Raw genomic sequence first — 15459 nt, forward strand, 5'->3', positions numbered from 1 at the left:
GGGCAACGCATCGGCGTCGGCGCCCCGCACGTGCATGTTGGCCCCGAAAGTGACACGAGAGATTGAGGCGAGAGTTTGCCTGAATGTGAATAGTGTAAATTGTTTTGCGATGCAAACAAGAACAACGATGGATCTAGCAAGACAATCCGAAAAGAAAGGCACCGCAAAGTTCCAGGGTAAGATAAAAGTGACGGCCGTGGCTTGCGCGACATTGACTGCTAGACATAAAGGTAGTCGCTGATAGACGCAATCCGCTCATCCAACAGGTCCAAGAGGAACGGAAGGCCGCGGCTCCTGTCGAGTTTGCGCATAGCAGGAGTACATTGGGCTGTGGCAGTTAGTTTTTGTTTGCAAGATCTAGACCATGATACTCACTCATCATATCCCGTCCAACCCACACACTTCCAACAGTTGAACAGATTTGTTGGATCATAGCGTCTCTTCACGGCCAGCAATCTCTCATAGTGCACCCCAAAGAACGTTTGTTGCCAGTTCTCCTCGGTCCAATCACCTTCGTTCGAGTAGCACCCACCATTCGGTGTGACGGCTTTCAAGATGTCCATCGTAGCAGAGACAGTCTTTTGGATTTGCGAGCGAGCCGCAGGCGGTGTAGCAGTCGTCCAAAATTGGCCCATGACTATTTCCCATAGCGAGTCTCGCCAGATGGGATTTACGCTGGTCTTACCGTTGTCAGGAGTATTGTCTGGTCCGGTAGCGTAGAACTGAGCGCCTCCACTGCCATGTTTGACACGTGAAAATTGCATGGCGGTGACGACTGCAGTGACGAGCCGGTCGATGTTGTGGGACGAGTTGAAGAGACTCCTGGGGATGAAGCGCCCTGCGCCATTGAAGCCTAGACCCACGGGTCCGTTGCGAGATATCTCGGGTCTTTCCGTGAACTCATGCCACTGCGAGAACTTCTTGAAGGAGTGATACTCATTCTCGGTGATGCTGAGACCGGAGTAGTTCGTCAAGAAGTCGTGCCATTGGGACGTGATGTCTTTGATCGCCTCCGTGTCATTAGAGGGCAGGACCTGCAAGAACACGACACGATCTGAGAGCACAAAATTGTATCCAGCGATTCCATGCTTGGCAAATAGCGTTTGGTTTGCGGCAAGCCCGGTGATGATGTCGCGATGTACCTTCGACTCTGTAATGTTCTTCGGCGCGGGAAAGCGAGCTTGGAAGCTATATACGTTGATAGGATCGGCCGGGTGGAGCTGGAACTTGTAAGATGTGAGCACAGCGTAGGTCCCGCCTCCGCCTCCGCGCATTGCCCAGAAAAGATCCGGGTCGCTGCATTCGTTAATGGTGCGCTGTTCTCCGTCGGCTGTGACAACGTCGAACTCGACAGCTTGGTCGACCATCAGACCGTATTTGGGACCGAGTGGCCCATGGCCGCCGCCCTGACCATATCCACCAGCGATGCCGACAGAAGCGACGGCTCCAACAGTGACATGCATGCCATGAGGTTCAAAGGCCTCCCACGCCTCCTGGGCCTGGACGCCAGCGCCGATCTCTCCAATGTTCTCATAGCGAGTCTGGCAGCCTTTGGGCTGGAACGTGTCGTGATACTGGGTGTCCTTCATGTTGTGAGTCCAGATTGCTAAAGAATTTGGCGCGGTTGATCGTCCGTAGTAGTCATGTCCAGTGTTCTTGATCGATAAACGGATGCCGTGCTTGCGCACAAAGCTCAAGGTCTTGCTGATATCATGCCCAGTCTCAGCTTTAACATGGTATGAGGAGAGTCTACCAAGCGAGCAGGTACCGGAAACAGGCTCTGAGGTATTGAAAGAGTTAAGTGCACATTGCGACGTGTCGCACTTCTCCCAGTCGAGAAACTCCGTCGATCCATAGTGTTTCGTGCGTGAGACTCCATCGCCGTAGTTCTTCGCGACCTCTTGACATTGCGTGCTTGACAGATCTGAGTAGCACGAGGCGGCCCAAGGTACCGTCAGTCGGAGGTTGCCGTTGATGCTCTGATTGAAAGCGGTCCAATCGCTCATGGTCGGCCAACAAGCCTGTCCCGGTAGACATGTGTAGTTGAAAGAAGTAGAGCTTTCGTGTGCTGGCACTGATAACATGGTGTCCCTGATAAGATGTTGCCTGCAAAAGGTATAGGATCCGTATACGGCGAAGCCGCAGAGAAGAGGTAGTAGAACAACATGGCGTAGGATGTCGCTTAAACTTCGCTCCGCTGATTTCGTCGAGTTTTGGAAAGTCTCATCTTCCCTCTGCAGTTGATAGGCATGTGCGGCCTTCTCGTCCAACAATGGAAGGCGCTCGGAGTATGTCATTTTGCCAGCCAGTTAGTTGATCTTTCCACAGGTGTTGCGTTTGATGATCTCAAGTCGTGCTTTCCGTAAAGGAACTTTCGTTCAATTATCCAGATGGTGTCTTATCGAACAAGGTGCAGTCGTAATGAGCGGGTAAACGGTGCGAAGCCTTGTTATAAGGCATCATCCGTACAGACGCGAGCTGAGCCTGGGAAGGACTCAACGTCCCGCGAACGCATCAGGAGCGAGCCTGCCGTAGCCCACATTTGGACAATGGTTGACTGCCTCAGCCTCAGCTTCTTCTTTTCTTACGCCTGGACTGGCCAATCAGGCGTCAGAGCACATCATCAATCGCATGTCCAAGCCAGTAATCGAACAGGCACCAAGCACCGCCCGCAAGATGCAGCAGGCAAAAGCTTCCCGATGCACATGATGTTGAAGGCTGATGTGGGGTGGTTCGGCGCGGGCGAGGGCGCGGTCTGGGTGGTGAGAGATTTGCCGTGTGCGTCCCACGCGTTCCCAAAATCAGTTCCTGGCGCGTACCGCCTGTCTTTCCGCCTTGGCTGTGTCCCGCAGCTGATGCAGGCTACTATGTCGAATTGCGCGACCGCTGTGACGGATGGACTGGAAGTTTGGTGATGAGGCTGTGCCCCTGAAGCGCGATCATGATGATGGTGGCCTAAGATCCGGAGTGATGACGTATACAAAAAAGAAGGCTGACAGGCAGCATCAGAAGCCTGTGCGCTGAACATACTCAGGCAGGTGTGAACGACGAACTTCATGGAGGCTTGATACTTGCATGCAATAACGTATCGCATGTGCAAGCCTTGCGCGACTGCTTTGTACGCAACGATGTGCCAGGTGGCCCCGCAATTGAGTTGCACGACTGCATTACTCAGATAGCCATCTTCAACCTCCACCACACACGTACGGGCGCTTGTTAGATACAGCGCGTGCAACAGAACTTGCGATGTCACAAACGTGTCTTGTGCGAGTGTCTCTGAAGGATGGTGTACAATCACATGAGTGGAGTAATATTCACGTCGTCACGCTGTAACGCTCATATGCTACTAGTGTACATGGAGGACGAGAACAATGACCTTATTCATTCTCGTCATAGTCATCAAAAGGCCAAGTAAGTAAGGCTCTTTCCAGTTCCTCCGGGTCGTCTTTCAGGTTGTCCACTATGCATTCCTTTGCCTTGCTTGCTTTTTCTTTCGCGAAGTCAAAGTCTTCGTGCGATGTGTATCCGCTATGGGATACACCCATTTTCTCGCAAAATTCTTCCCTAAACATGTTGCCTTCGTGCAATGACTTCCGCATATCTGCTCTCCTCTGCATCTCTTGCTCGGATATGACGATGGGGCATGGCGGAACCGTGCCGTCTGCGGCGGCAGATGCAAACACTGGCCATTCTTCCACAACATCCGCGATACCGATCTGGAGATGAGCATTGTCACCTTGCCACGGAGCGCCGGCATCGCTAAATATCTGACGTGTCATGAAAGTTCCGTCGTGTGTACAAGCCTGCCAATGAGGCTTGTTCAGCACCTGAGTGAGGCCAAGGTACCAGAAATGTATGTGTCGGCGTCGATATAGTTCTTCTGCCTCAGACCGCTCATTTTCAGCCATAGACGAAAGATTTTCCGGTAGTTTGGGCTCCGTAAAGGTTCGAGACTCTTCGTCTGCGTAATTTGCAAATGCCGCTGGTATGTCCGCGGCGAGGAAAGCAGGGAGAACTTCGGAGTGCTGCCAGTCGATGAAGCCAGTGATTTGAAGATCGTCAGATATCAGGATGTTATTAGGAGAGAGATCTGGATGTCGGAGGGTGGGCGAATGCAGTGTCGCGTCTCGAGGTACAAGGTGAGGTACGAGGCGTATGTAGTCTCCTAGCGACTGGACGTGTTCTTGAGGGTCTTGCTTCTTATATTCAAACGACTCAGCGTATTCGCGATAGAATGGGTGTCGCGGCCGTCCATATTTGCGGATCCACGCCAACTCCTTCTCGGAATGACTTCGAAGAACGAGCTCGGGATTAACATCTACATGTATGGGAATCAGTCGAATGTAATACTCGCATGAAAACGACTTACGAGGGCCTCGGTCGACGTTTAGATTCCCACGTTCGCCGTACCACCATTTCTGAGATGCGTACGGCCCCATGCACAAGCTGCCATCGGATCCAGGGATATCAACGCGGGGGGTATTGGTAGGCAAGTCGCGGGGATAGTATATGCTGCCACAGGCGGGAAGCATATTCGCGAAGAGCTTGGTTTCCATCAAGACTATTTTGTGCAGAATGTGGCATCTTTCCTCTTGGGCTAAGCTGAACCAGATATCACTGAGAGGCTTTCCTGGTAGTCTTTCCATCAGCATATATTCTACACCGACAGAGTTTTTACCAGTCGAGTAGTCCAGAACCCGAGGTACAGGTATTCCGTTAGTGCGGAGGAAGTCCAGCGTTGCGACTTCACTCGCTACCGCCAGGCGTCGTGGTAAGGATGATGGGTATGGAAGACGGGCAAGTACCGACGAGCCATCATTCATCGTTACTTCGAGTATGCGATTGAAACCGCCTTCGGCGATCTTCTTTATCGCGTGCACATCTGAGGCTGGTCTGTTTAGTGCTTTCGCAGCTACCTTCTTGAGTTCGGAGACGTTGAAGACTAAGCGGCGTTCAGCCATGCGCAAAGACTCGTTGACACTACATGTTCATGTCAGCCAATAGTTGAGTGAGTGAAATGATGTGAGGTGGCATACATCCATCTACCAGAAGTAAACTCGAACAACTCGCGGTGGTCTGTATTCTGCAGGCCGGCATTTGTCGACAGAAACGCGCGCCTGCAACATGAAGACGGGGTCTTGAAGCGTCTCATGATCGTGGTAATGATGGTGATGGTCGCGCAACGAGTGTTTGCTGTGCATAAGCAGTGCGCGTGCACAGACAGCTACCATCACGACCATCATCTGCAGCATTGCGGCGCAGTATACGTTCTCCACCACCATCGCTGTTCATCGCAGCAGAAAAATGTTGGGCATGGTGTAGGTGCCCTGGGATCGGCGTTGCGCAAGGCACAAAGCGCACAAGCCACCGTTGGCCGCCCCACTTGATGGGCGGCGATGCCATCGTCATTGCTACCAACGGTGGCTCGACTACACCTGACATGCTCCAGGACCTTACGAGAATGCCTCCGGCTTTCTGGAAACTTTCTTCCAACTTTAACAAGTTTATGTCTATCATCAATCACGAGATCTCGTGAGAGCCACTACCGCCGTATGAAGCCGCCTTTTACGCGTCGGATGACGCGACTGTGAACGCGCTCCGATGGGAAGGCTATCCATTAATCCTGGAACCTGCACACGGCTTTATCGCAAGAATTCAACGCGAACTTGACGAATTGACGTGTTGTAGTAAGTAGACAACCGACGACGTGGGTTCCTGAAGCTTCGTCTCGACGTTGCGAGTCCTGAGCTAATGCCAGTGTGGCAGCAGTCCTAGACACACATCGAACGCCCGATTGCACGCGAAGCAGACGAAGAACGACTACGAGTGCGCGCAAAGTCCAGATCTGGCCCACCCGCGGAGGGCCGATACCGCCGCAATGCCGCTTGACCCGATCAGGATCGTCTCCGATTCTCTCGCGATACCCCCAGCAGTGAAGTGGAAGGCACACAATTCTTGACGACACCTACGGGGTATCCGCCGTTGTATTCACTGATATGTGGAAGATATCAAATGCCTATCTCTATTGGTTCACTGAGGGAGCGAGGACTCGCAGACAGACGTGCTTTTGGCAAGTCGGTGGGAGTTTCAGAACTTCGGACACAGCAGGCTCGTCGCAAAGTAGAAGGCTCGTGAGATGCACCATAGCAATGGCACAGGCGGAGGACGAAGATTCCGTCGTATTGGGACTTGTGCAGCCGGAGTTGCGGATACTCAGTGGTGCTGGCGTGAGAGCGCAGTCTGTGATTCATGCGTCTGCTTGCGTTGATGGTACCTATGATGAGCTCAGGAACAACAGGCGCGCCGCAAGTGATAGCATGGCATATTCGATACAGTAAAGCGCTGTCGTGGTGATGTTACATGGCTTTGGTACAGACCGCGACGTTAGCGAGGCGCTCATATCTTTTGCGGCGCAGCCTCATTGGACAACAGTGCCGATATGCTGCATCTCTGCGCTGACGCGGTGGCGCGCCGGGCATAAGCTAGCACTCCAGCCTGGTATTATTGTTACCAACTTTACGACTGTCACCGTTGCTTCCAAAAGCCACTTTTATCACTCTGTCTCTAATATCGAGTTCCTCTCTGTAAATCTACTTATCTTCTTCTTTCAGCACGTACTCGACGCTGCCTGTCTCTTCGTCATTCTGGTATGCGTGTTCATATCTCAGCCTTGGTCTGATCTCCACGAGCCACTAGAAGCCTGGTCGTATGAAAGTCATACGGAGCATACAGAGAGACTGAAAAGGATCAGCAGGTGTTGCAAAGAATAGGCTCGTAAACGTCGAAAACTTGGACCGCAGAGCGAAAACTCCATCAGTGATGAATCCATACAAGTTATCTTGGAAATGGAGCGACCGACATCAAGATCATTATCGTATCGATCCAAGCGACGGATCAACAATTTGGCAACGCAAATCGTCGGGGCCACACACCGCAGACGAGTCAGGGTCATCAAAGATCCACCGCGAGCCCATAGAGGGAGGCGGACCTGAGAGCAATACTCACCTAACCTCTTCCACTAAGATCAACAGCGCCGAGATTCCACCATGGAGCAGCTATCAAACTACGCAGCCTGCGTATGGATCTCCGCATGGATCTCCGCATGGATCTCCGCATGGGACACCGCATATGGCGTGGACCTTTCCGTCACCTTATGTTTATCCCACTGCGCATAATCAGGTGCAGCCTTTCCACAATCAGCCGCAGCCTCTTCACAATCAGCTGCAGCCTTTTAATTTTCACAATCAGCTGCAGCCTTTCCAAAATCAGCCGCAGCCTTTCCACAACCAGCCGCAGTCTCTCCACGGGCCGACTGGAGTCAAAGGCGCACCCAATCAGAACGACAAACATGCGCGAGAATGGATGGGATCTTCGTACCTTGACATCCCAGTACCAAGGGCTTCGGAATTGGAGATTCATCTTCCTAATCACCCTTCACGTAAAGTTCAATCCCTTGACGCTTCCGATAATCTTGGGCACGTTTATGCCGACCTACCTCAAACTCCGTCATCTACGATTCGTGAAGAGGATCCAAGGCTGTCTTTCGAACGATTCCGGGAAATTCAGGAACTCCAGTCAGCTTGGAAAGCTAGGAAGGCCACAGTCGAATCAAGTCGCGGACTTGACAACAGCCAAGATGTCGTTCCTGCTTCCCACAAAGCCCGCTTATCTGCTTGCCTGTCTGATTACATGTCTTTGGAGACATCGTCATCCCAAAACTGGCTAGATATCCAGTCCCGGCTTCCTGGCGACTGGAAGTGGGATGTTGAATACCATGTCACTTATACCAGACACGATGGTCAGGCTGGCTGTTGGACTTGCACTCCTATGGAACCAGATCAGCCGAAACAATATCCCCTCGCCATTGCAAATGCGCCCTTGGTACTTCCAGTGGAGTATCATTGGCCTCCCATTAGCGGAGTGACGCCACCTCCAGATCCGCGACCTGCGGCACCAATTGATTGTCGAGCCCAAATATCACTGGACCTTGTCCAAGATATTTTTCTTACGTTCCAGGGCAGCGTTGGTTTCTATGTTCTGATAAATGGTCTACTCCAGATCATGGTACCAGAGGACTTCGACACAACCTGGGCGTCATCACATCTTCCGCATAAATATGGCGGTCTCAAGGTCTGTTACATTGAACAGATCCTCGAGCCCACCATGTTACCGACAAGGACAGAGACTACCGGGAGGACATTTGACAGATCATCACTCGTACCCTTAGGCACACCGGGCTCATCTCCGGCCGCACGCTCGTCAGCTCAATCCCTCACAAACAGACCGTCGCTAAAGCTGAACGACTTTGTAGAGGCCCGCCCGAAATCTAACCACCGAAATGAGAAATTTTCTGGACGCGTGGCGCTCAAAGTGAGCCGAACTGGCATCCCACTCATATTGATGTCCACCCACGTCATCACTGAAGCGATTCTTGCAAAGTCGCATCGCGACAGCATACTTGGCCGGAAACATGATGAACGAGTCCAGAAACTAAGAGATGATTGGAATGAGCATGTTGAAATCTGGGCTGGCGGTGGAAATGTTAGTATACTGAGCACGCCGATGATACTCGTACAGCATGGCTGTATCATCGTGCACTACTGTCGATGCGCTTTCATGCTAACATATCCATCAGTGCGGAACGATCCACCAAAGCTTTGACCAGGAAGCGAGAATTTATCCGAACGGCTTCAACCACGACATCACTCTCATCAAACCCGCGCATCGGACTTTGGTGAAAGATGTCGCGTCCCCTATCAGCGGTATCGGTTGGCTCAACCACGATTCGTGGATTTCGCTCCGCCAGCAGACGACAACCATCAAGATCTTAGCTGATGCCGAAAGCTCAGAGTCCGCGAGAGGCTCACAGGCAGCAAAAAGCATCAAATGCAGTCGTCCATCAGACATCCTTGTGGTAGGCGAAGGCATCTTCCTGAACCAGAAAGCTGCAGCGGGCAATTCGAAGAGTCTCAAACACCACGATGCGGCAACATGGAAGGATCTCGTGTCACGCGCAATCCTGTACCGTGTCTATCCTGATTTCGACCCACCGAACGGCCATAGCGGCACTGCACTTTATGCGGATGGAACGAGGACCGATGGAACCGAAGGCCCAGGTGTCGTAGGCTTCCAAAGCTTTGTACAGCGCAGTGGTCATGTGCAGAATTTCGAGATGGAAGGTGATGCACTGGAGCGGCGATTAAGAGCTGGCAGAGTTGCGTTCTATGGAGCGTTCGAAGTCCCCGCCGAACTCAAGAAGTACCATATATACTGATCGTAACCGTTTGTGCGATTTTCCGAGGTTATACTGTCGTTGAAAGATCGTGTTGCCAGCGCACCAATTGAAACTTGGCCTTCACCGTGGCCCAAAACCCCCACAGTCTTTGCCTCTCATCCCACTGATAAATAGCGAAAGTCGCAAGCCCAACCGACACGGTGACAACAACCCATATCCATATGTTCAGCTGTTCCAATTCCACGAAGTTCATGCCGAATATCGAAGTACAGTATGAGAGTGGTAGAAAGATGGTCGCGAGTATGGTGAGCTTCGTGACCTGGGTAGCAAGCGTAATCTGTTTCTGCGACTCTGCCAGTGAAGTGGCGCTGACCAGGATCGATATCGCTTCCTGGTAGTGCAACGAAAGCTGGCGGCATCTTGATCGAAGGAATTCAAAGTCGGCCTTGACCGCATCTTTGGCTTCCTGAGCTACATCGCTCTGGTCTTGTGTAAGGTTGACCGGCCATCGAGCCAGCTTTGGTGAACTGATGAATCGGAGAACCTCTTCATGTCGACTTGCGTGGTCATCCAGGAGGTGTTTGTGCATTATGAGTTGTTCCAGATGCTCGGTTGAGTACTTCCGATCCCATTTCGTCGATGCGATAATGTCGTACCATTTTTGAAGTGTTGATAGTAGCTGGATCTCTGAGGCAGCTGCGAACAGGAGGATAGGTGCAAGTGCGTATAGCGGATCTTGCCCTGCGATTTCGTGATCATCAAGCATTACGTGGAGCTCTGATGGTAGATGGGACGCTGTCTGGAAGAGCGAGTCATCGGTGTCTTGCGTGATATCGAGATCGGGGACGGGCAGCGGCCATGGATGTTTGATCGTCGACTCCTGTCCCAGCAAATGTACAGGTAATAAGCGGATGTCTCGGCGTCCTGTTTCTGTCTTGGCCGCCATATACTCGACGAAATGATGGTAAGTGCGGCTATGAGAGAGATTTCTGCTTCCGACATCTGTCCACAAGATTGCTGATACATATGGTAAGCGGTGACGAAACGAAATCAAGGTTTGACAGGTCGCTCACCAGTCCAGCCGCCTCCATTTGACTCAACGGTGATGGACACATCTTGCTCGATGACAAATTGAAGGTTGCTAAGATATGCATGGCCTCTTACATACGAACAGCCAGGAGCTGCGGCCAAACGTCTGGGCATCCACTCAACGTCGTCGGGTAGAAGCCTTCGTCGCGCTTGCAAGATCAAGCTACTGAATGAGTCTGCAGGCAGCTTGTTCTTGCCAAAGTTTCCCTGGGTGTTAAGACGCAGTAGGAGCCCTTTGTTCGAAGTGGCATATGGGCTTCTCGTGATTGCGTGAAGAACAGGCCCGTCAGTCGAGCGCCAAAGATGAATATGCTGCCGAAAGAACTCGGGAGCGATATTGTATTTCGCGCCCACTTCACATATCCAAGACCCTGGAAGATGTCCATTGAGGAAAAGGACCTGTCCTTGCCCTTTGCTCGGAGGCGGAGCTGCGACTAGGTCCTGTAACTGAGAATATTTGTAACTATGACGTTGATACTGCTCAGAGCCATGACAAGGCGGCCCATACACAGATAAATGGCCAAGATGATACGCTTCAAGGTCACTGTATTGCTTGGGTAGATGTGCCTCATCAGCTCGGAGCAGCTCAGCGAGAAATCTGTAATGATAGCCAAAGAAAAGCGTGCGAGTATATGAACGTGCAGCGTAGTTGAGTATATGCTGGCGATAGCCTTGGGCTTCAGGCGATAGCTGCATCTTGCTCGTGTGGCTGGAAGATACGACACAAGTTATAGGCGGTAAAGGATCGGGGAGAAAGGCATCGTAGCAAGTAAGCTTCATCCATGTTAAATAGTACCTTTAGAACACAGCGTGTCAGATCCGGTTTTCGCAACAGCATCAAAGGCTGGAGACAAGCCAGCTGCACAATCATGGTGTTCTCCGTCGCGACCAGTCAGGCAGGCGCATAAGCGAACGCGCACCATGGATCTTCGCAATACCTGCGGGTGGGGGCTAGCCGCCCGTGATACGAGGCTGAATGCTTCCGATGTCGTTCATTAGCGGAACGACCCCACGACTTGTGCGACGCCAAGCAAGACCTGAACAGCGGTCATGAAGACCACGATCGTAGCGAACCTGCATATTGTCAGTTTTATGAGGTGCAACAGTGTTGAGTATCTTACAAGAACGTCCAGAATTGCAAGGTATCGTTACGGTTACGAAACAAGACCCAAATGCTCCATGGCTTCGCCTGCTGCAGATGCTCATCTAGGATCATGATTCGAGACCAGAGGTGAGGGAATATACCAGGTGTCCATGCGATCGGCTGCTGATTTATGGCGCTCATGAGGTGAGGAAGCTTAGGGTCGTATTCGCTGCTACGTTGAAGTCGACTAAAGGCTTGGTAATCGCTGATCGCGCGATTGCGGTATCGTCGAGCAGAACATGGCTGACATGGGCAACATCGCCGCTGTATATAGGTATACCAAGTCAGTGTATGCTCCATATGCAGTTCGTAGAGAAACACGTACCCATAAACCAAGCTTAGCATGAGGACCCAATGAGGGCCAGGCGTTGAATAGCAAGCTGTATGACTCCATGACCTCTTGCGCCAGCTCATTACCGACACCGACCATCCTAAGGGGGGCGGCATCTAAGGCGCATGGTAGCGCGAAGATCTCAAGTATGCGACGTCCGTTGCGGTTCGATAGCAGGAGGTGCCGGGAGATGTTGTGAGTCCAGGTGATTTCCACTGCTCCGAACACAGTCAACCTGTACGCGTTGAGGTGGGTGGCGTCAACAAAGAGCGACTCCAAAGACTCTAAATCTGCCATGGTCACCACAGAGGCAAATGCAACAGGCGCTGGTAACAGGCCGCTGCCCGCTACCAATTCTGCCAAGCTCTCGAAGTATGGCTGGCCACCCAGCAGGCTTCCGTGCATGCGCAGATTGTAGCTTGCCGTCACCATTCGGAGCTTACCGGCTACCGTTGGTAGATCGGTGAACGAGCTCAGTAACAGTGTGCAGCTGCCAATAGCGCGCACTACCGTGTCCTCTTCGTGCCATTGTGTGTTCGGGTGGTTGGATAGCGAGTGTAGCAGCCCTTCAATGCTCCTCTTCATTGAACCAAGGGGCTGAGGGCCATGGAAGTATTGTACTATGGTTATGAGAAGATCTTCGTATTCTGGAGTACCACGAGCATCGTGCTGGTTCAGAAGGTAGTTGATGTACGGTTCGACGGTGTCATCGTTGGGGTAATTCGGGAAGCCCAAGGCGTGCGCGAGGCGAATTCGGAGGGGATCAAGTGGAGGAGGCCGTAGAAGCATGCCCATTGTGTATATTGGGCAACCCGTAAGCCTCGATTACTATGCCAGAGTGAAGGCAATAGATGGCTGAATGCGCATATGGAAGGTTTTCCCTACAAAGGCTGTTCGGCTGTTCATGAGGCTGTGCATCGGAGGGGAGTAGCCCATCAGGGCGGCATTGCCCCTTTCGACCAGGCGGAGGCTGATATTTGGCTGACATGATCATGCATGTGTGCCGGCGCGTAGCGATGGATGCGTGGTGGCAGTCAAGGACCTCGGGAGGAGGAGAGGGCGTCACGGGCTGCACGCGTCGCTTATCGATAAGACACCTCGCGCTTAGGCAACCCGCGTCACAATCTCGCCTGCGCCCATCCACAGACATGACGAACTCACCGACGCGTGTTTCCGAGATTATGTCACACACACATGAATTGAGGATCCTTCCGTGCACACAATCGGTGCAGTTATCGACATGTAATTCACGCGTTGAGTCTAAAACTATCCATTTGCTAACCAACCAACAGGGACGCCGGCAGCAGTAGGCGCAACGGCAAGCCAGCATCCTGCGAACCATGCAGGCTGAACAAAACCAAGTGTGATCATGGACATCCGAAGTGTGATCGATGTCGTCAACGTGGTATTGAAGAACGCTGCTTCTACCACCCAGCACCTCTCACCAGACAGCGTCAGAGTGCCGATGAGTCAGGAACAGGTGAAGCCCGTCCTCCCAAAAGAAAGTATGCATATATTTGGAAATACATTCACATCAGTATTTTGACTCGAACAGACGACCCTCGAAGCAGGCTTCGGATGCTGTTGCCGCTTTTGCCCCAGCGTCTCCATCGCATGGTGATAAACTTGCGGATGCCGTTGCTGCTGATGTATATCACCCTGGGTTCCTCGGGCCTGGCTCGTACGCTGTACTTCTTCCTCAGGATGAAGAACCCGGTCAGATGCGTGAACGCGAGGAGTCTGTTGCATCAGAACGATCAGATCGCGAACTTACACACCAGCACACCCTGTCCAAGTCCATGCGATATCAGATGGCTTGTGACGTTTTGAGCACTCTTCGCCATTACAACGCAATCAAAGAGCTTGTTCTATGGTACAATGCAACGAATGAAGCAGGTGTGATACCTGCCCAGGTTCAGGTCGACGCCGTGAATGCGTTAGAAGCTGTTGTTGACAAGCACGACCTTCGGCGGAAGAAACCCAGTTCTCTGCTAATAAGCCAAGTACTCGAGACAACTGCACGCCCTTTCACAGTATCACAGTCAATGGAAGCACACGACTTTCACATTTTGTGTTCTGGCGATAATTTACGATTCGAAACTATCGGCTTTCTCCTCGCGACGGCCGGGCGATCGCTGACGTTCGGCTTCGTTCCGGATATCTTCAGTGATCCTGCCAACAAGGACATGAAGTTACACTTTGCCGATGAGCTACTTCGCGCGAGTACGACCTGTCTTTTTCTCACAACGATGCTTGCGACAGTCAACGACATAACGATCTGGATGTATTACGAAAACTACCTGTTTACAATCATGATCTGCGGCTACCAAGGTCCACCCAGCTGGCGACGGATAGGTGAACTGTCGACCCAGATATATGCACTGGGTATACATCAAGAGAAGAAATGTGCTCATGCTCCGAAATGGTTGACGGAAACACGCCGTAGGGTTTTCTGTTCAGCGTACAACCAGGACAAGTCGATATCCACCTTCCTTGGCCGTCCGATACGTATCAGCAAGAGACACACTGACATCGAGCTTCCACTCGACCTGGCCGATAATGAAGTCACCGGTGACCAGGCGACCTTGAACTCTGCCATCGCAGCGTTGGACGAAGACGGATGGAATACCAAAGGCAGATGGTTGAGAGCGTCTTGGATCGTAAGTCTTGCACCTAGGCTGGTTTCGTTACCTCAGCTAACGTACATCAGCGTTTACGTCATATATCCCTCCGAAGTCGCGAAGAAATCCTGGAATTCTCGCTCGTTAAGATAGATGCAAACGCGGAAGCTCAGTTACTGTGCGTATGCCACGATGACCCTGCTTTGGCTTCTGTTAACAAGTCTGTAGAGACATATCCGAGCGTGTACGCACTTCCTGGGAGACGCTACCCAAACATATGCGATACTGGAAGACCTGTTGGGAAGACGACGTTCCCACGGTAATCTGTCTGATGCTGTCCATCATACACCTCACGCATTGGTACAACGAGTTCATGATCCAAAAGCTGCTCGATTACAGCCCATTGACGCTCAACACTGCCCTACTGCGCGTCTCTGTTGATCTTCTTTGCAATACACTTACCTTGGGTAGAATACGCGATCGATCTTACGATGTTCAACGCGACATGCTCAACGCCCTACTGCTGTTTGGTGTACCCGCAGCGTCGGTACTTGCTACAGCATTGCGCGAGCAACATCGAACAGGCCAGCAATTCCCCGCTGAAATATCCCGCGCGGAGATCATTCGCATGCTCAGCGTGCTCATATCACATCTTGATTCAGCCGCACACATGGAAAACTCTGGAGCTAGGCACGGCGAAGCCAACTATAACCTCTTTCGCAAGGCGAGCAAGATTTTCACCAAGGTCATTGACACAGTCTTGGACACCCGGCCCGCGGAAGAGATTACCCCAGCGAGTGCTCAGCTTGGGCTTGACCTGGATCTGGACATTTTCTCCGGCGCTGGGTTGGATGGTTTTGAAGGAGGCATGGAATTCCCCGGCATGGGAATGTCACTTGGCATGAACGGGAATGGAAATGGAAACTTTAGTGATGCTGCGGATGATTGGGGTGCTCTCGGTCAGTGGAATGCCTTTGGTGGGCCTGTATAAAGCCCTGTCACCACTGGCTATGCGCCCTGCAGGAGCCCTCGCACATAT

General features: G+C 52.0%; 5 protein-coding genes across 5 annotated transcripts; 2 read left to right on the top strand and 3 right to left on the bottom strand.

Annotated features, from left to right (window-relative positions):
* Positions 1–255: 255 nt before the first annotated feature.
* On the bottom strand, positions 256–2297 carry J4E85_003451 (uncharacterized protein; the record flags this gene model as incomplete). Its single annotated transcript, XM_051467719.1, has 2 exons — positions 256–328; positions 376–2297. 2 exons carry the CDS (start codon positions 2295–2297, stop codon positions 256–258), a joined length of 1995 nt encoding a protein of 664 aa, XP_051328878.1.
* A 1080-nt stretch (positions 2298–3377) lies between these two features.
* Positions 3378–4961, bottom strand: J4E85_003452 (uncharacterized protein; the record flags this gene model as incomplete). The annotated part of the gene is made up of 2 exons (XM_051467720.1): positions 3378–4318; positions 4370–4961. 2 exons carry the CDS (start codon positions 4959–4961, stop codon positions 3378–3380), a joined length of 1533 nt encoding a protein of 510 aa, XP_051328879.1.
* A 3100-nt stretch (positions 4962–8061) lies between these two features.
* Positions 8062–9274, top strand: J4E85_003453 (uncharacterized protein; the record flags this gene model as incomplete). The annotated part of the gene is made up of 2 exons (XM_051467721.1): positions 8062–8541; positions 8636–9274. 2 exons carry the CDS (start codon positions 8062–8064, stop codon positions 9272–9274), a joined length of 1119 nt encoding a protein of 372 aa, XP_051328880.1.
* A 28-nt stretch (positions 9275–9302) lies between these two features.
* J4E85_003454 (uncharacterized protein) lies at positions 9303–12594 on the bottom strand (the record flags this gene model as incomplete). The annotated part of the gene is made up of 3 exons (XM_051467722.1): positions 9303–10209; positions 10404–10531; positions 11794–12594. The coding sequence occupies 3 exons, from the start codon at positions 12592–12594 to the stop codon at positions 9303–9305; spliced, it is 1836 nt and encodes a 611-aa protein (XP_051328881.1).
* A 1250-nt stretch (positions 12595–13844) lies between these two features.
* On the top strand, positions 13845–15411 carry J4E85_003455 (uncharacterized protein; the record flags this gene model as incomplete). Its single annotated transcript, XM_051467723.1, has 3 exons — positions 13845–14459; positions 14510–14598; positions 14649–15411. The coding sequence occupies 3 exons, from the start codon at positions 13845–13847 to the stop codon at positions 15409–15411; spliced, it is 1467 nt and encodes a 488-aa protein (XP_051328882.1).
* Positions 15412–15459: the final 48 nt, after the last annotated feature.

The sequence above is a fragment of the Alternaria conjuncta genome (assembly GCF_024043145.1).
Source record: "Alternaria conjuncta strain BMP 0040 chromosome Unknown scaffold_4, whole genome shotgun sequence".
Taxonomy (NCBI): Eukaryota; Fungi; Ascomycota; class Dothideomycetes; order Pleosporales; family Pleosporaceae; genus Alternaria; species Alternaria conjuncta.